General features: G+C 45.4%; 1 protein-coding gene across 1 annotated transcript in view; it reads right to left on the bottom strand.

Annotated features, from left to right (window-relative positions):
* XNDC1N (XRCC1 N-terminal domain containing 1, N-terminal like) overlaps positions 1-20,765 on the bottom strand; it is a 369,152-nt gene that overhangs the window by 60,529 nt on the left and 287,858 nt on the right. The window contains exons 12-13 of the mRNA XM_078659006.1: positions 11,479-11,682; positions 9,091-9,255 (exon numbers count right to left, since the gene is read on the bottom strand). Coding sequence (XP_078515132.1) covers positions 9,091-9,255; positions 11,479-11,682 — 369 coding nt within the window. The remainder of the gene's footprint in view (positions 1-9,090; positions 9,256-11,478; positions 11,683-20,765) is intronic.

Here is a 20,765-nt window from a genome sequence, read left to right as displayed (position 1 = left end):
TGCCCTTTACTCTTGTGGCATTCAATTTGGTCCAAACCAGAGGCTACCGTTTATAGAGTTATATTACGTGATTGTCTATCACTCGATTATAAAACACAGAAGAGGAGACCAGGTCAATTGGTGGTGTGCTGTCTTGATTGGAGGGAAGGATTCATAAGAACCCCCGTGTCGGTAACTGTGTTGGGTCACTCTTGGCAGAAAAAGTCCCATCAGACCACCCATTAGGCGGCATATCATCATTTGGGGATGGGCAGTTTTTCAATTTATCGCCCAATATAATGATGCGGAAAAGGAATGCCCAAAATGAAATAAAGTGCAGTGCTATGAATAAAGTGATGTGGGTAAGTATCACTGTGAGGAAATGCCTCTTTGTGATAAAGTTAATAAGCTTGTTTGTAATGCAGAACGCAAAGTGTTCGTGCAGGTGTGGCTCTGTCTTGTTGGTGGTTGTGGGGTTATGTGAACACCGGTGGGGTAACATATATATGGTATCTTGTGTTTTCCTTGACAGGTAGAACGTCCTTTTCCTGTCTCCTGAGGACAAAGAGGTTCCAAATCCTGGGTGACATTTTTCTTTGTAAAACATTTTGAGGCAACTTTTGCTTTTTCATATTTGTACACCCTTCAGATTATGTTGCAGTAGCGTATTATATCCTAAGGTCCTGATGAAAGCTGGAACCCTTTTCCATCTAGCTGAAACTAGTCGACCATCTCACGCAGCGCCATAATGTAGTTTCACTCATCTACTACTAGGCGTGCTTTTAATGATGACACCTATACTTACTTCGATAAGCCAATGCCTTAGTCTAGGTAGTCATTTTTAAGTAATCATCACTTTATTCATAGCACTGCACTTTATTTCATTTTGGGCATTCCTTTTCCGCATCATTATATTGGGCGATAAATTGAAAAACTGCCCATCCCCAAATGATGATATGCCGCCTAATGGGTGGTCTGATGGGGCTTTTTCTGCCAAGAGTGACCCAACACAGTTACCGACACGGGGGTTCTTATGAATCCTTCCCTCCAATCAAGACAGCACACCACCAATTGACCTGGTCTCCTCTTCTCTGTTTTGTATCTAGTGTTGGGCACGAGCTGACAGGTCATTAAATTATTCCCCCTTGACCCTCCACACATTCGTTTTTGAGTATTTTGAGCAACTTTTTGTTGCGGGTCTTTTTTCCAGATACAAACCCATTTGATGTTTGTATCATATAAGCTCACCCAATTTAATTATGTATGACTCCGACTGCCCACACTCCCTCCCCTACCGTAAGCCTGACCCTTGTTTTATTAAATTCTTCTATCTTAGCACGTGGATATTTGTCCAAAGCAAGGTTTCTCTCAGTCTTTACACTAAAATAGCCTCCTGTGGCTAGGACGCTATCACCAACAGGCCGGGTACTTATTCATCAGCACCGCGCATGCGCAAAAATATAGTGCTCCCTAAATTGGACTTGAGCACTTCTGCGCATGCACGGTGAGACCAATGCCGGGCGTTTCAGATTTGACTGTCCCGGGCTCACTTTCTTATTAACGCTGGTGAGATTACCTACCTCTTGGTCCCAGTATCGGCCGCGATTGGCCGACTAAGTAGGTAGCCTCGATATTTAAAATCGAACGGGCAGTTCCGTCGGCGCCTTCCCTTCCACTCGACTGCGAGCTCAGGCACCGACGGACAGGTTAGTTCAATGAGGGCTGATTGAACAGAGTAGCCTAAACAAGTTGCTAGGTCGGGTTTCTAAACACAGTATCTCCTTGCTGATACTTATTAGTGCTGCACATAACATGGGTGAAGGTGCGATATATATCACCATTGGCACTACTATTACCCTAGTTTGAGGGGTTCTTATTTATTGAGTATAAAGAATCAACAAGGGCTCAGTGGCAGTGTTGGGTGTACTTTGAGTAGTCATGAGTCTATCACACGTTTATTGGGTTACTGTGTATAGCGATTGGGCTGGACACCTTTTAACTATGTATTAAGCGTGTCCTCTGTTTTTACACATTAGAGCGGGGCCTCAATTCCCCGAGCGGTTGCCGGGCAAGGTGAGGTTTTTCACCCACACAAAGCTGGGTAAGTATCACTGTGAGGAAATGCCTCTTTGTGATAAAGTTAATAAGCTTGTTTGTAATGCAGAACGCAAAGTGTTCGTGCAGGTGTGGCTCTGTCTTGCTGGTGGTTGTGGGGTTATGTGAACACCGGTGGGGTAACATATATATGGTATCTTGTGTTTTCCTTGACAGGTAGAACGTCCTTTTCCTGTCTCCTGAGGACAAAGAGGTTCCAAATCCTGGGTGACATTTTTCTTTGTAAAACATTTTGAGGCAACTTTTGCTTTTTCATATTTGTACACCCTTCAGATTATGTTGCAGTAGCGTATTATATCCTAAGGTCCTGATGAAAGCTGGAACACTTTTCCATCTAGCTGAAACTAGTCGACCATCTCACGCAGCGCCATAATGTAGTTTCACTCATCTACTACTAGGCGTGCTTTTAATGATGACACCTATACTTACTTCGATAAGCCAATGCCTTAGTCTAGGTAGTCATTTTTAAGTAATCATCACTTTATTCATAGCACTGCACTTTATTTCATTTTGGGCATTCCTTTTCCGCATCATTATATTGGGCGATAAATTGAAAAACTGCCCATCCCCAAATGATGATATGCCGCCTAATGGGTGGTCTGATGGGACTTTTTCTGCCAAGAGTGACCCAACACAGTTACCGACACGGGGTTCTTATGAATCCTTCCCTCCAATCAAGACAGCACACCACCAATTGACCTGGTCTCCTCTTCTGTGTTTTGTATCTAGTGTTGGGGCACGAGCTGACAGGTCATTAAATTATTCCCCCTTGACCCTCCACACATTCGTTTTTGAGTATCACTCGATTATGCCAATCATATCCTTTGTGTTGGACATATCAAAATATTATGGGGGATGTCCGGCAAACCAGAAATCTTTGTGGAGCTTAAAAAGATAGATTACCACTTTTCAAAGGTCAAATGAAGTCCATAATTAATCTAGTGTATGATGATGAACGGGCTGAGAGGGAGATACGAAAAAGGAGGGTTACAATATATTCTGTTATTAATTTGGGATGGCATACAACCGTACCTAAAGGTGGTCATAAGCCCACACCACTGATTCGGACTTACATGTGTTCAATTAAACATTGTTCACTTTCTGGTTGCCTTTCTGAAAATTGGTAAATTCTCAATGGATCTTTCTCTTTGCCCTTGTGATGGTTGCTCTGTTCTGGGTACCTTATCTTTTATGAGTTTGTTTGTAAAAATATTTAATCTCTAAGGAAACAATACCTGAGATGGCTTTTGACAAACATGAATTTTAGACAATGCAGGCCTGCCCTTGTATTCTTACAACAGTAACACTATTCGCTCAGCGGGAGTACGTTTTGTTCAACATGCTGTTAGGATTTGGAAACGACTCGTGTGTGCCTGACCACTTTCCTTTCTCCTGAGTTTTTATGGCATAAGATGAACTGTTTTAGTGTCTGTGATTTTACTGTATATTGTTTTTATGGATTGTTTTTTTAAAAACAGAATAAAGAAGTGATTGAATGATTGATTGGTTGATATCATTCACCGGATGGATCCTTTAAAGTTATATTAGTCATCTCTGGCAATAGTAATGATGCATTTGTCTATGGCACATCTATAATCCTGATCGATTATCCACTCCTGATGCATCAGATCCACATGGTTCAATGATAAAGTGAGGAAATTTTTTTCCTTGGTGTTTGAAACCCAACTTAGGACAGGAAAATTGTGAAATAAGGCTTGGAAATTTGGGTCAATGTATGTTGTGAATTATACCAGAAAGAATAGAAAAACAGCTGGTGCAAATGCAGAAGATATTACACAATGGGCAGGGACCTGAGCAGCTGGGATGTCTCAGAGGGGGTTGTTGTGAACCCCCCGCTTTAGCAGCTGCAGCGGGGGTGGAGTTCTTTATGGGCCTCTCCTATCTGCAGCTTGGCAGACAACAGCTCATCATTAAGGCTATTAGGAAGAGAGAAAGATGGGTCAAAAAAGGGAGAGGGTGGGCGGGTGAAAGGAAGGAAGGATCTATGGACGAGTGGGTGACTGGACAGGTGGGTGCACACGTGAAAGGATGGCAGAGAAAAGGAAAAGGGGGATGGGTGGATAGATGGATGGATTGATGGATGGATGATGGATGGATTGATGGATGGGTGGATAGATGGATGGATTTTTGGATGGATGGATGGATGGATGGATGGATGGATGGATGGATGGATGGATGGATGGATGGATGGATGGATGGATGGATGGGTGGATGGTCATATAATGGATGCATGCATAGATGATGGATGTGTGAATGTGTGTTTGGATGGAATGGTCAATAGATAGCTATAATGTTGAAAGATAGAAGGATGGATGAATAGATGACACACTGTAAAGGTGAAATGGTGGATATCAAAGGGTGGTTGGAAGATTGATTGAAAGGATGAATGGATTGATTCTTGGATGTAAGAGAAAAGGGAGCTCCTCCAGGGAGGCTCAGTAATTGGTGCAATCAGAGCTTCCTTTTTAAGCGGGGGTATTTTAATTTTCTGGCTACTCCCTTGCCCAACAAACAGGAACACAGACAGATGCATGCCTAGCATCTCAGAGATGATAAACAAGCCCCGCCTTGGTTCTTACTTAGGAGTGACCTGAAGCACTTCTCCTTCATGCGGCTTGAAGTCCAAAGGCCCATACCTCTTTCTGGCAACAAGTCTATTCAAGATAAAGCCCCCAAAAGGCTTTCATGGATGGACGATGCAGGGTGCAGCGACGTTTACGAGTGCAGGACGGTAACTCCGTAGTAAGGGACAGCAAAGGAGTGGGGGTCTAATCCAGCGTATCACACGTGTCGTGTTTTGTGCTGTTTTTCAATTTGGGAACTACTATGTTCCAATTGTCTCCAGTCTCTTAATAAAATATATAATGTAAGTAACAAATACAAAGTTAACATTATGGCAACTGTTATCATGAATATTTAAAGAAGCATTTATCAATTATGAATACGCAGAAAGCAAATGCACTTCAAAAAAATTAAAGCAACAATTTTCTTACAGAGCACCTGAGACTGATATCCCACTGGTATTGAACATCGTTCTACAGTAGCCATACTTTTAGCAGGCGTTTCGTTTCGTCACATTATTTCCATGAGGGGGTCGTGGGGGAGGGGGAGATTGGGGTCCTAATGTCCTGATTATCTAGGAGCAATCTTAATTATCAGAGTCCAAGTATTTCCTGTCACAGTCCTTGAATTGTGAGGTTAACATAGACAGGATTTGCCTATCTTATCTCTAAAATAAACTTAAAAGCAAGTATTTATACACTGTCCCTAAAATTAGGCTCCACCCCCTGCCTAGAAGCTATGAGTAGAGACTCCACCTACCATACTTCCTGAAAAATCACGCACCTCAGGGGCCCTGGAGTATAAAAAAAACAGGTATTAATGCAGGAAGACTAGGAATCTGACCAGGAAGGGAGAACGCGAGGTGACCGCGTGAATGAAGTGTAGGCCCAGGCCATACAGGACTGAAGCCCAAAGTGCCTAGGGACACCTTTATAGGTGACACTGTAGCGCATCACTTATGTGGTGGTGCCTAGGCATGTCGGGCCCCTGAGTCTAGGGCTGAGACTTCATCCGCCCGGGAACATGTTTACAGGAGACACCTCTAAGAGCCTGCACCAGCCTCAGCCGGAGTCAGCGATGGTCAGCATTTTTTAATTTGTTAATAGTGAGTAATACTTGAATAATCTCTATTGGTTTGATTAAAAAGCAGCAGAAACTAAAAAGGGCAGAGCTGTGATGCCCATAATGGCGAGCCGCCACTGCTTTTCAGGTTTGCCTGTGTGTCGCTGAAAAGTCAAACTAGCTGATTTTCTATGGTTTGGAATGTCCAGGTCCAGGATATTGTTCCAGATGTTAGATTCTAATTCAGTGTTTATAAAATGGGATGTTTATTGATTATTGTTTGAGAGTTTAACCCCTTTAGAGCTTGTAAATAAACCTCCCCAGTGCTGCGCTGTCCATTGGAACTAGTGCTGAATGGACGTCCAACGGTCGTGCGCAGCACTGGGGAGGTAGTGGCCGTGACGACCGTTGGCCGACGGCAGCAATTAAGGGGTTAAAACTACTGCTCTGTCATGGTCACCTCGTACTCCCAGGTCTCATCTACTGTGATCTTTCTAACTCCTAAAATAGTCTTTCATCGCCTGGAACACCAGTGCATGTGTGTTTACTTACTCGCTTCACATAAGTGTGAAGTACCCACTCCAGCAGCTGGAGAAGGGGCTGCTATTAGTCCCTGTTTAGCCAATGACCTACCCGACACAGCAGATGGAAAACACAATAGCACTTATGAGAACTGATAATCAGCATAGATGTTTTCAAATATTTCCTGAGTACTTATCAGTAAATAGCCCAAACATGTGTAACTTTTTGCCCAAATTACTTTAAAATGTTGCTGTAAAATTCGCAGATTGGCCTACTTTTTTCAAACTCTTCTCAGGGGCGGCCCCCTTCACCACCGGAGCCACTCCACTAAGGTTGAGATTTGCTTGTGTAGACCACTTAGTCACAGCCCTTTGGGATGTGGATCAAAGTGTGGTTTGACTTGTTTTCTGATAGTTCCTTGCACTGTAAACAGTGTGACTGCTTCAACTCGTTGACCGTGGCACGAATTCCACCGCGGTGCCGGTGATTTATGAGTGGGAGTGGTTCGAACGCCCCTGGCCATCATCGGCACACGCCCACCGTGACGTCGGACGGCTGGCGGCCATCGGACGCATGTAAAGGGTTAAAAAAGAAGCATTAGACATGCAATAGGTCTCGCATTTTTTTTTAGTTAGAGCTATTGGCATAGCTCAGCAGCCACAGGACAGAAATGGCCACTTTGCAGGTGCCGAACAGATCATTGCTCCGTGAAACGACCTGAAAGCCTTACACGACTTTAATAGCCTACAAAATAAAAAGGCAGATCAGGATGACCAGGAGAAACTGTGGACGTATTAGGATGGCCAACGCAAGCAACCAATGAGTGAAATCGCCTGGGCGTGACCAAAGCATGCAAAGGCAGGAAAATCAGACCCAATGCACCAATAAAAAAACCCACATTTCTTAATGGCACAACAAAGAAGAAATGGCAATTCATGGGCATGCCAAAAGCAGATAGAGGAGATAACAACAGGTCTTGCATACAGCGCATGTGCGCAGCCTAGGCTCGACCCAAAAATGCCACTTGCCTCCCTTCTGCATCTGCATGTAAGCACAGAATGATAATATGGCTGTGCTGATGAGAAAAGATCAATAAATGAACACACGAAGTAGCCACATTTGATTTTTGCTTGTCTGCATATTAGCTATTTTCAGTGCGGGAGCAGTGAAGACACGCATTAACCTTATCACAGTCTTAGGGGGATCTCAAAACCACTGTTAGACTTGCTGATAAATCTGATAAATCTGCATACGGAGACTTGGGTCCAGATAAAGGTGGGGGACGCCTCATTGCTGTCGAGGCACATACAGACCAACAAGGGCCTCAAGCAGGGCTGCGTTCTGGCCCCCACTCTGTTCAAGCTGTACCTGGGTGACCTGGTACCAATCTCGAACAACTGTAACTCTCATGCTCCCAAATTAGGAGGGCTGCACCTACCATGTCTCTTATACGCAGACGATATAGTCCTAATAAGTCATACCAAGGTAGGGCTGCAAAACCTTGTGAACACGACGCAGAGCTACTCCAAGTCAAACGATCTAACAATAAACCTTGAGAAAACCCAAACGATGACGATTAGCAAAAATAAAAGGAAATCCCTCTCGTGGTTCTGGAACAACTCTCGCATCCAAGATACGTCGACATATAAATACCTAGGCGTGGTCGATTCAGTGTGCAAAGATCAAGCATCAGAGGAAAAGGACTCGCACTGGCAATCTCTTTAAAAGCACTCAACAATAAACTTTCTGGCCCTTCTCTAAAACCTTTGACACAAGTTATACGCGCCAAATTGTTGCCAACAATTACCTACGGGAGCGAGGTGCAGCGAGGCAGAGACGCAACAACACTCGACAGCACGATTACAGCTGCATATAGAATCATCTTCAGTCTTCCCAAGCGAACCTCTCCATCGCAGATTAGGCTGGAGTTTGGCATCCAACGACAGCTCCTGGCAAGACAGGGGGCCTACATTTGTGCACAAGGAACACTGCACGACTATCTATGGAGGGAGCTAGAGCAGCATCCAACCTCACCAGCAGCCAAGTATTTGGCAAACAGTCTTGCAAACACTGGGTTGGAACAGCTCTGAACCACCTCCACAAATGACACAACGCTCAAAAATGTGGTCAAGAAGTCAATCAAACAACTGTCATGGGTTCAAGACAAAGCTGACTTCTCAAAAAGAACGCACGCTTGGATGATTCTAAACTCGTATTCGGCAATAGCTCCTCAGGACTATCTCGGCTTGGGCTACGCCAAAACTACCAAAATGTGCTTCCTAAGGTACCGGTTAGGTCTGCTACCCTGCATTCAGCATCTTCCACATTGGTTAAAAGAGAAAGCAGGCACGCAATGCCGGCTATGTGGCGTTATGCAAGAGGATATGCTACACTAGCTATGCTCCTGCGAGAAACTGCTAGACGAGCGGAAAATCCTGCTGAAGCGCCATTTTATCCGATACGGGATACGCACACGAAGGAATGCAGTTCTCACCTGTTTTTCATCTCAGGACCCCCAGCTGAGATGCAGCCTGGTAAAATTTATAAAGGCAGTGGAAAAAAATGCCCAGAACCGATTTTTAACCGCTTTTAAAATAAAAACTATTTCCACTGCCAAAGTACTTTTTGCGTGAAAAATTAAAGGACAATACACCTTATTACCAGTACGAATAGAACAACAATGTCCACGCTATGTAGGTTTTTAAAAATACATGTCATTTTATATTTTTGTTTTTATATATTCTGTTTTTGTATTGCATTGGTTTTAATTAACTGTGCTAATAAATACTTACTTACTTATCACAGTCTTAGTGTAGGGCAGGTCCTTACCTTCGATTTTGGCGCTATCCAGTACACAAGGCAGAGCAGGGGCATGGTCAGGAAGATGACGCAAGAGATGAAGAGCTTCCAGATGGTGTTGCTGCCCCGCCAGCCTGTCAGTTTCCCGCTCCAGATTGATGAGAGCACCTGCTGGCAGATTGGATGAGCTACAAACTGGACACAGAAGAGAAATGTAAACAGAAGAAGCACCCTTAGAGCTGAAAGCACCACAATAGTTCTGCTTTGAAAGGCAATAAGCAGACACTGAAATAATGTCTAATGAATCAGTACTGCCATTATAGTTCCCTCTCTTTCATTAGCATACGTATCTCCCAACCTATTGATACTCCAGTGAGGTTGAAATCAGGTTCATGTGGGGGTGATTCCATTGAAGTCCATAGAGGGAAGGGATCCTTTTGTGAATGAGAAATGTTTGCAGAGTGAGTGACCCTACTAAACTCGTGGGGGCATATTTTCAAGTTATCTTGCTTGAGTAAGTCCCTTGTCATCACATAACAGGTGTATTTGTAGAGCACCCGTTCACATTGAGCATTAACTTCTAGGGACCCATATCTGGTCCCTTCAAGTTATACACACCAAGAAGATATTTTTGAAGCTAGGATTGTTTTCCAGGCTATTTGGTAAGGGGACCTTACAAGGACATGCATGGAAGCAAAAACTTTGCATATGTAGTAACGTGTTTTATGTCATCTGAGTCACATTATCCATTTTTGCATTTGACGCAATGCAAGACGTTTTGTTTTACCAAAATTATATATCCGAAATACTTACTTATGGTGGCTTATAGTCAGCCCTATTCATCTGTTGGTCTTTTATTGTGTCGTTCACAATTTTCTTCTGCCCACTAGAGGATACAGAATGGGACTGTGTGTCAGCCCACTTCCCCCACTAGCTGGCTTAATTGTGAGGGCTTTGTCTTTGGAGCCTCAGATTCATTTAGTCAGTAGAAGAGCTTATTATTAACTACAGCCCATGCTAACGCCATATGTTCAACTCATTCTTTTCTAAAGAAACATCACTCTACTGGTCATTTTCAAAACATGACAATTTAGGTTTTGGCACTGTAAAGACTGTTTAAAGGCAAGGGGAGCGACCCCGCACCCAAGAGAAGGGGTACCACAGGTAAATTGAAAGAGCAAGGTTCTCTTGGGAACAATTCCAACGCACTAATATCAAGAATATTCATTGATCATTCAACCGGACTTCCCGTGTTAACTCCTTCAGTCACCCATGTAGTCACCAAGCGCCAATTCAATTAACAACCAAGGACCCTACTAGTCAATTATGACATACAATACTTCCAAGAAAACTTATGTATAAGAAAAAAATTAATTTTATTAAAAAGATTGTATCAGAGAAACAGTTAAAACTTTTTTTGTGGAGAGTTCCACGATATACACATTTACTAAAAACACAATGTCATAAACAATAAAAAAATGAATAAATAAGAGAGACATCAAAGTACAGTGTGTACTAATAATAACATCCTTAATCAGTTGCTCCACATGGAACACATTATATCCTTTCATAAGTGTTCATAAATCGTATCCTATATTGGACACAAATGAGTTCCTTGGATGCAACCCTGTATGAGGCTGCGATGCGTCGACGCGTTTCGGTGGCAAATTTGTTCATTCAGGCCACCTTCTTCAAGACAAGAAAATATAACGGTCTCTCTTGTTAAAACCCACGAAAAAATACTAGTAAAAAATATAAACATTACATTTATCAGTGTTGTCAAATGGAATATATCTACCCAACAGTCGATCACATTACATGACCCCCTTTACCTCAATCTTATCTCAACCCCATGCATAACTAAAGAGGGTAAAAATTATTATCCTCTGTTAGAAGAGAACACAACACAAAAAGACTGTACCATGTAAGGTACATTACAGACAAAATCACACAACTTCTGTCATCTTGTCACATTGAGATGTTACTATGATGCTACCAACACACCCAGACCCTACACTCTTCACACATTTAATGAAGAACTGGAAGGGACACCTCTTGTTCATTGTAAGGTCAAGAGCAAAGCATCATGCTACACTGAAAGACCACTCAGGAGCTGTGCTTCAGGAGGGGGCTCTTGCACTTAGAGGCACAATATTGGAATAGTAGTTAGTGTCAGCTGGTACTGCGGTTCTCAAAAAAGCTGGCAACATGACTTTAATATCTACACCTTGATCAGAGTCCGTCGAGGCTATTTAATGATTGTCGTATTCTTCTAATTGCAACTGTCCCTGTATACATTCTTTCACCCACATAACGTCTTATATCTATCCTGAGCAGACAGCTTGCTTTATTATAGAGATAGGCCACAATGTCATGTCTGAAAGACATGCATGGATAAAGGGAGTTGAAAGCCCTTACCCGTTTCTGGTTGTGGTTCACCGCCAGCCGCAGCCTCGCTAGGTTGGGAATGCCTTCTTCAAAAGCCTGGTTGTCCAGCTCCTCCTCGTCGCTGTCGTCTCCGCAGTCATTCAGCACAGCGGTAACTTCACTCTGGTTACGACACATGCCCAGCAGCTCCACAGCAAATTCCTGACACAGGTCTTCAAGACTCAGGTACTCGGGCTTTAAGAAAAGAAAACAGGGCAAGTGAAACCAGCGATATGAGTTCTAATGTAAGGTCTACCTTGTGGCACTGCGGGGGTAATAGGGTACTTCTCCCTGCTAGCAAGATTTTGAGCTTCTGCCGATATTGATAAAGTCTCGAATATAAGGACATACAGAGGCTGGGTCTTAAACTCACAGTATCTAAAGTAACAATAACTCTGTATTTCTTATATGGGCGTACTCATTTGGGCGTGCTTTTATGGGTGTTTTCTGACCATTTAGTACAACAATCGACCTGTATCCCATCTGTGTCTCCAAGGCACGCCCTGTTGGGCTAAACATTTGTTTGCTTTCTTAGACATATAAAAGATATAGGGCCCGGTTCACAGAATGAACTTAAGACTCAATCCTAAACTTACTACTATTTTGGTATTCACAGAATGCACTTACTACTTTTGGCATTCACAGAATGAACGTACTACTTTTGGTATTCACAGAAGTTAGGATTTTGTCTTAAGTCTGTCTTAAGTCTGTCTTAAGTTTGTCTTAAGACAAAATCCTAACTTCTGTGAATACCAAAAGTAGTAAATTCATTCTGTGAATGCCAAAAGTAGTAAGTGCATTCTGTGAATACCAAAATAGTAGTAAGTTTAGGATTAAGTCTTAAGTTCATTCTGTGAATCAGGCCCATAGTTTCCTTATCCATTTAGGCTATAAAGGTTCACATCTTTGGATTAGGGTCATTCACCTGTGCATGCCGTCTTTGGGCTAGAAACATTCTTATTTGTTGTCCTCTTTGTACCAGAAATGTTCCCATGTGTTTTCCCTCTCTCTGATAGAAACGTGATAATTTGTTTGCATTCTCTGTGCTAGGAAATTCCTCATTTGGACCGTACCTTGTTTGGAATACAAACATTCCCATGTACTGACCACCCTCCTTATTTTAGAAGAGTTCTCATATATTTTGGTCCTGTTTTGCCTGGAATATTTCTCATTTGTGTGTTGCAATCATTGAGCTTGAAAAGGCCTGAAGTGATTGTCATTTTAGGGCTAGAAAACATTTTGTTTTTTAAAACTCTTTATTCTTCACTGCAGTAAGAGACAACACAGTGTTGCAACGCCATGTATACATTACCGTCAGTGTTTTCGCTTTTCCCCCGTGTAATACATATGAAAACTCCTACCTCTGTATCTGGTCCTCCTCAATCATTAGACAACAAAAATCTAAACAATTGTCCCGATCATCTGAGGCCTAGTACATATTCAAACTATGCAAAGAAGGTCATCAATACGTACATCAGTTTCGTCATGAAAACGTAGAACTCCCCCCCTCCCAACAGTTCCCCACCCCGATCCCTCCCCCCTCCTGTTCGCTTGGTATCCTCTAAGGGGCTGACTCCTATCAAACAATGCAAACTGATATTCTGCAGCGTCAGGGATTTAAAGATCTTGCGCTCTTCCTAATACCCCGGGGTCCCTCACTGTTACAGCCTTACTGCATAGGCTAATTATTGCGACCTCACTTCCTGTGAGGGTACCAAGTCTAGCCCTTCCAACTCTAACAACATGGCCTCCCATTCCATTGCTATGGGATGCTTCCGCATGCCCCTCTCCTCTTCCCTCCTTAGAGCGGCACCCTCCGCCCGACCCCACTGTACTAGATCTGTTTGGCATGTGATTAGTCTAGGAGGCCTGGGAGACTTCCATTGCATTGTCAGTACCCTAATTGCCATAGGAAGGACCAGGTCCAGGAAGAAACGCGTTACTTACCTGTAACAGCAGTTATCCAGTATTGGTGTCTTTCATAGATTCACATGCCTGAATCATTCCCCGTCGTCGAGACGGGAGCCTCCGGTATATAGAAAAGTAATGTCCTATAGACATACATAAAGAAGAATAGGCCTAAGGGCCTCACCTTAGTAGCCTATCCTTGTCCTTATGCAAAAAGGACCAAACTCTTAGAGCCAGCCAATCAGCTATCACCTCCCTCTAGAACCTTCCTGGCAGGAGCCTCAGTCTTTCAGATTTTCGTACGCACCAAGCTAGGTAGGCGTAATATAGTTAGAGAGAACATGTGTCCTTCCAGGGGAGGCGGGAGGGTTGCATGTGAATCTATGAAAGACACCAATACTGGATAACTGCTGTTACAGGTAAGTAACGCGTTTCTTATCCAGTATTAGGGGTGTCTTTCATAGATTCACATGCCTGAATCAGAGTAGTCAGCAATATATTATGCACATAGCTGATGTAATCATGCTCTAAAATCAGTTAGATAATACACCCATTATCATGCGACTGTGAACATTAGCATACATCAACATAACATAATAGAAAGAGATGTGCATACCAGGATGGCGGGATGTCGGAAGGCTCACCTCACTGGAATAGATGTCGAAGCACCGCCTGACCCACTGCAGCATCCTGCATAAGCTCAGCATCCAGGCAGTAGTGTCTGGAGAATGTGTGCGGTGACTTCCATGTCGCTGCTCTGCATATGTCCAGAATCGGCACTCCAGCGAACAGCGCTGCTGATGTGGACATTGCTCTGGTGGAATGCGCTTGAACCGTAGCATTCAACGGCCGTCCGGCCTTCTCATGGCAGAATGCTATAGCTGAAGAGATCCACCTGGAGATGCTCTGTTTCGTGAGGGGCAGACCCATCCTTGGTCGACTGTAGGCCACAAATAGTTGTGACGATTTCCTGAAACCCTTCGTCCTGTCTAGATAAAACTTTATACAACTTTTGAGGACCAAGGAGTGTAGCGTTCTTTCTGCTGCGGTGGTAGGGTTTGCAAAGAAGGAACGTAGAACCACCGGTTCATTAAGGTGAAAGTCTGAAGGCACTTTCGGTATGAACTTGGGATTTGTCCTCAGCACCACTCTGTCTTGTTTAAACTGCATGAATGGTTCCTGAATGGATAGAGCCTGTAACTCGCTGACACTCCTGGCAGATGTTAGAGCGAGCAGCAGCGCCACCTTCCATGAGATGTATTTGAGGGGTGCTCGATGAATGGGCTCAAAAGGGTGCTTCATGAGTTGGGTGAGGACCAAATTGAGGTGCCATGTAGGTGGGACCCTTCTAGGTCTTGGGAAGGATCTATATAGTCCTTTTAAGAACTGCTTGATAAGCCTACTGGACCAAAGTGACGGGGCCCGGTCAGATCTGGTGAATCGTGAAATTGATGCCACTTTTTGATGTACTTTTATAGATGCATGCGCTAATCCTGACTGTACCAAGTGCAGAAGATATGGCAATATCTGTTCAGGCGTAACATGGAGAGGGGACAGTCCGTTCTCGACACACCATATGCAGAATCGTTTCCACTTTAGAGCATACGTTCTGTTGGTACTGTCCGCTCTTGCTTTTGCCAGTACTGCCCTGCATTCCTGCGGGATGTCTAGATTACAGAATTCTCTGTGCTCAGGAGCCATGCTGATAATCTGAGCGATTGGAGGTTCGGGTGTTGGACCTGTCCGTTGGACATCGTCAGCAGGTTCGGGTGTTGTTTCAGACAAATTGGTGTTCTGATGGAGAGGCGATGAAGATCTGAGAACCAGTGCTGCCTCGGCCAGAACGGGGCAATTAGGATCAGGGTACAAGGCTCTGCCTTCATTTTCCTGAGGACCCTGGGAATCATCGGGAATGGTGGAAAAGCGTACGCAAATACGCTGAACCAACCGATGGAAAGGGCATTCCCGAGTGACCTTGGCTGGGGACGCCAACTTGCATAGTTTGGGCATTTGGCGTTCTCCCTGGTGGCAAACAGGTCGATTCTTGGGACTCCCCATTCCAAGAATACTTGATCCAACGTACCCTGGTCGAGTTCCCATTCGTGAGAGAGAGAGGTCTGTCTGCTGAGGGCGTCCGCTATGGTATTGTCCTTGCCCGGGACATAGTCCGCTTTGAGCGAGATCCCCTGGAGTACGAGCCAGTTCCAGATCTTCTGCGATTCGCGTGATAGAGTGAGCGAACGCGTGCCTCCCTGCTTGTTCAGATAGTGCATCGTCGTGGTGTTGTCCGTCCTGACGAGCACCTGGGAGTTTTGGATGCGTGGTAAAAAGGCCTTCAGTGCCAGATATACAGCTCGCAGTTCCAGGAGATTTATGTGGAATTGCTTCTCCTGATCTGTCCATTTGCCGCTTATTTGGAGGTCCTGGAGGACCGCTCCCCAGCCTTCCAGGGATGCTTCCGTGGTGATTACCAACGGCGTTGCCGGAAGTAGGAATGGCAGACCTGTAGACAGATTCCTGTGGTTCCTCCACCATTGCAGGTTCTCGGACATTCCTGGTGTTATCCTCACAATGTCTTCGAAAGAACCTGTGCTCTGAGTACATTGGCGAGTGAGGGCTTCTTGCAATGGGCGCATCCGGAGCCTGCAGTGCGGTATGAGGAGTATACAAGATGACATCATGCCTAGGAGAGATTTGTAAGTTCGAACTCTTATGGACTTTTTTGATGCCACTGCCGTGGCCAGCGATATGATTTTCTGTTTCCGTTCCTTGGAAGGAAATGCTTTTGCGCATTCCGTGTTCAAGGTCGCACCAAGGAAGGAGATGCTTCTGGTTGGGGTCATGCAGGATTTCTCGAGATTGAGAGTCAATCCTAGTTGCAGAAAGAGATTGGAGCAGGCGTTGGAGGATTCGGTCGCGCCTGCCGCCGAGGGTGCTTTTACCAGCCAGTCGTCTAGGTAGGGGAAGACTTGGTGACCCATTTGACGTAGAAAGGCTGCCACAGGGGAAAGGCACTTTGTAAAAATCTGCGGTGCGGATTTGAGGCCGAACGGTAGGACTCGGAACTGGTAGTGGTGTCCTGCCACTTCGAACCTTAAGAATTTTCTGTGCCCCTTGAGAATCGGGATGTGATAGTAGGCGTCCTGGAGATCCAAGGATGTCATGAAATCTCCTTTTTCTAGCATGCCTAATATTTCTTGGATCGTCACCATCCTGAACGACTGACTCTTTAGGAAAGAGTTGAGGGCTCTGAGGTCTAATATGGGCCTCCACTATTTCTGCTTCTTGCGGATAAGAAAGAAACGGGAATAGAATCCCGCCCCTCTTTGAGACGATGGAACTGTCTCGATCGCTCCCTTCTTCAACATCGCAGATATTTCTCTGAGGAGTAGTCGAAGATGTTTGTGCGGAAGTTTGCGGGGAGGAGTTGCAGGTGGGATGGTGATGAATTCCAGGGAATGGCCGAATCTTATTAGTTGGAGTACCAAACGATCTGTGGTGATGAGATGCCAATTGTGTAGGAAATGGGTCAATTTTCCTCCAATTTGTAATGAGGGATATTGTTGCTGGACTGGCTGGAGTAATTGGTCACTGGCGTCCGCCAGTGCCCCTCCTCTGGTTCTTGCCACGGAAATTTGATCTTCCGTACGAAGTTTGACGACCTTGTTGCTGTTTCTGTTGATATTGAGATTTATTCTGATAGGAATATGAGGATCCATTCTGAAAGGACCCCCTGAAGGAGGACTGGCCCCTGGATCTGTTACCTCGAAAGGACTGGTTTCTTGCTTGCAGAGTGCCCAGCGCCCTAGCAGTATCAGTGTCTTTTTTGATTGTTTGGAGCGCTTCATCAATCTTGGCTCCGAAAAGATGTTGCCCGTCGAAGGGCATGTCCAGCACCTTGAGCTGTACTTCTTGTCTGAATGATGTGGCCTTAAGCCAGCCCTGACGGCGCAGGACTGCCGCCCCAGCTAATTGGCGAAAGCCCGTCATGGCTCCATCTATGGCGCAATCAATGATTTCCGCTGCCGAGGTTTGACCCTCCGAGAGCAGTGCCTTGACTTCCTCCTGCACTGTATCAGGTAGTTCCGCTATATATGGGACTATATCCTCCCAAAGCTGTCGATTATAACGCCCTAACAGGGCTATGGAGTTGGCCACCTTGATTGTCATGGCTGACGTCGTTGTAAACCTTTTCCGGATGGTGTCCAACTTCCGTCCTTCCTTGTCCGGTGGGGCCGACAAGGGAGAGGAAGGGTTGCGAGAATTCTTCTGGGCTGCCTGGGTTACCACTGAATCAGGCTTTGGGTGACCATTAAAGCAAGCTGCCGCCTTGGTGGGAGCTTTATATTTTTTATCGAGGCGCGGGACCACCGCAGGAATAGAGGCCGGCGTCATCATCAGTTTCTTTCCCTGGTCCCAGAGAAAATCTATGATTGAGATCGATTTGGTGATTTTCTTTGTTTGCTCTTTAAAATCATATAAGAAGCATTCGGTTTCAGTCGATTCCATCTCCATATGAAAGCGCTTCGCAGCTCGTTCCATTATTTTATGGAAACCGCCAATGTCCACTGGCGGTGAATCTGACTGGCGTGGTTGGGGTGAGGCAGGGGAAGGCGCCACATATTCCTCGTCATCGTCCTGATCCGTCCTGTCCTCTTGGACCTCACCTTCCTCCATTTCTTCTGCCTCATCCTCCGATGAATCTACCACCTGAGGTGCAACTGTCTCATGGTAGGTCTGGGAAGATGGCCTTGTCTGTCTTGGGGCTGCCGCAGGTGTATCTGTAGCGGGCGTCAGACCCCCTGGCTCAGTTGACTGCACTTCCGGGAAGCGCTGTTTGTAGTCCCGGATAAGGTGTTTAAGGTCATCGACAATGGAAACCGGCAGGCACACCATCGGGGTAACCTCGGTACGAATATGAGCTTGGTAGGAGTGTGACTCGTAGATCACTTCATCTTGTTCTTCGTCCGTGCTTTGGCATTTTACATCGAGGTCTGAGATTGAAGTAGCCTGATTAGCCAGTTCCTCTTCAGATTCTTCACTCTGGAGAATCTCTGTGGGTAAATGGCTTTGCACTTTGCTTGGAGACGTTGTTTCAGGTGTTATTTGCTTTTTAGCCACTTTGCCAGACACAGGACCCTTGGCAGGAGCCCCTGCTGTCCTCCCTGGTGTCGTCGGCGGTGGTATGGTCCAAGACGACGTCTCTATCAGTTTGGACTTCTTCCACGGTTCAGGAATGTCTATTTCCGTCGACGACCCTCCCGTCGACGGTACCGTCGTCGACCACATGATCGGCGGCGTCGGCATTTCTGTAGACGAGACCTTCTTCGTCGACGAAGTCTTCGTCGACGACATGCTCGTCGACGACGTGCTCGTCGACGTTTCATTCCTCGTCGACGTCTTCCTCGTCGACGTCCTCGACGTCGATTCTCCCGTCTACGGCGGACTCCTCGTCGACGCTGTCGTCGTCGACGGGCCTAAGTTCATCGTCGACGGGTTCTTCGTCGACGGTGTCGTCGTTGACGGGCCCACCTTCATCGTCGATGGGTTCTTCGTCGACGGTGTCGTCGTCGACTGGCCCGCCTTCGTCGTCGATGAGGCCTTCGTCGACGACGTCTTCAGCAGTAGTATAGATGGAATTGGCCTACCAGCTGACGACGATGATGGAGTGGTCGTCGTCGAGGTGAAAACAGACGACGCCATCGTCGTCGACACAGTCGTCGTCGTTGTGGAGACGGCCAGAGGTGTCACGACCCTTTTTTGTGTGGAAGATGTCGCAATTTTAGTAGCAGATTGCGCAGGTTTCTTAAAGGCCTGAGTGCCCTTGTCAGACACTGAAGATGTCGTCGATCTTGCCTCTGAAGATTTCTTATTTATCTTCATAGGAGGAGTGTCCGAGGGGCCAGGGGACTCCCCCCTTGGCCTCTTGTGGGAGACTTCTGAGGTCATAGAAAAGCTTTCCTCTGATGACACCACATTGTCCGTATGTTTAAGCCTGTCCAACCAAATTAGTAGACGACCTTCTCTATCCCTCAAGGTCTTGTTAGGGAAAGACCGACATATTTTACAGTCTTTAGGGACGTGGTCAGGATAAAGGCAGTATAAGCACCGGTCATGCTTGTCCTCCACATGTAGCCTTTTCTTCCCACATGAAGAGCAGGCCCTGAAAAGGGCTTTCTTCTGGGATTCAGACATTTCTTTAGAATGTTGAAGAAAGAAATCACTTACTGCAAGGAGAAGAGTCTGAAGTATCCCTGTTCAATGTTTTAAGAAAGAATACACTTAAACAAGTGAATAAGTAGGTTTTGAAGAGATCCTGAGAAGAACTCAGGCTGGAGACTCCCTAGCACAACGTGCGGTAGAAAATCTGAGAGACTGAGGCTCCTGCCAGGAAGGTTCTAGAGGGAGGTGATAGCTGATTGGCTGGCTCTAAGAGTTTGGTCCTTTTTGCATAAGGACAAGGATAGGCTACTAAGGTGAGGCCCTTAAGCCTATTCTTCTTTATGTATGTCTATAGGACATTACTTTTCTATATACCGGAGGCTCCCGTCTCGACGACGGGGAATGATTCAGGCATGTGAATCTATGAAAGACACCCCTAATACTGGATAATTTCAATTTAGCTTTCAATGTTTTGAATCGTTTTCGAAGCCCTATCAAGCAATACAGAGCTTCCACCGGCACGGCAGATGCGTGATTGTATGAAGCACTTGACATATCTCAGCCCAATAGCCCCGCAGTCGTGGGCAAGACCATAGCATGTGAATGAAGCCCGCATCATCTCCTTTACAGCGGGGCAACAATGGGGGGAATCCGAAAACATGCGATGTATCCTCTTGGGAGTTAGGTATGCCCTATGGAGCACCATTGCCTGTATGAATTTAAATTTAACATTACGCGATACCCGATTAGGATGCTCTAATATGGTCTGCCATGCCTTATCTGTCAATACCGACTCGGTATCCTAGGCCCATATCTCCTTAAGGGCATTGAGCGAGATTGCCGCGTGTTCTCTAACTCCAGTGTATAACCATCGTACAAGGTGTCCTCCCGCTCCCATGTAATACAGTAAATGAACCAATTCATGTTGCATTGGTTTGAGCCATTGTGGTGCCCAGGCCCTCCGAATGTAATGTGTCACTGTAGTATGCAACAGGTACAAACGAGGAGGAGCACCTGTGGCCTGCAAAAAGGATTCATGATCTAACAATGTCTCAACCCCAAAAAAGGCACCTATCTCTTCTATCCGGTTCTCCGTCCAGTGACGCAACGTATAACGTGTAAGCCTGCCCTGCGGCGTGGGAATGCCCAACAAGGGAATATTCGCCGCGTACGGTGTCACTGAAGAAGTATATGACAAGGCCTTACTG

This window comes from Lissotriton helveticus, chromosome 8 (assembly GCF_964261635.1).
Source record: "Lissotriton helveticus chromosome 8, aLisHel1.1, whole genome shotgun sequence".
In the NCBI taxonomy this organism is placed as follows: Eukaryota; Metazoa; Chordata; class Amphibia; order Caudata; family Salamandridae; genus Lissotriton; species Lissotriton helveticus.
The sequence above is the reverse complement of the archived record's forward strand: the minus strand, read 5'-3'. Positions and strand labels throughout refer to the sequence as shown.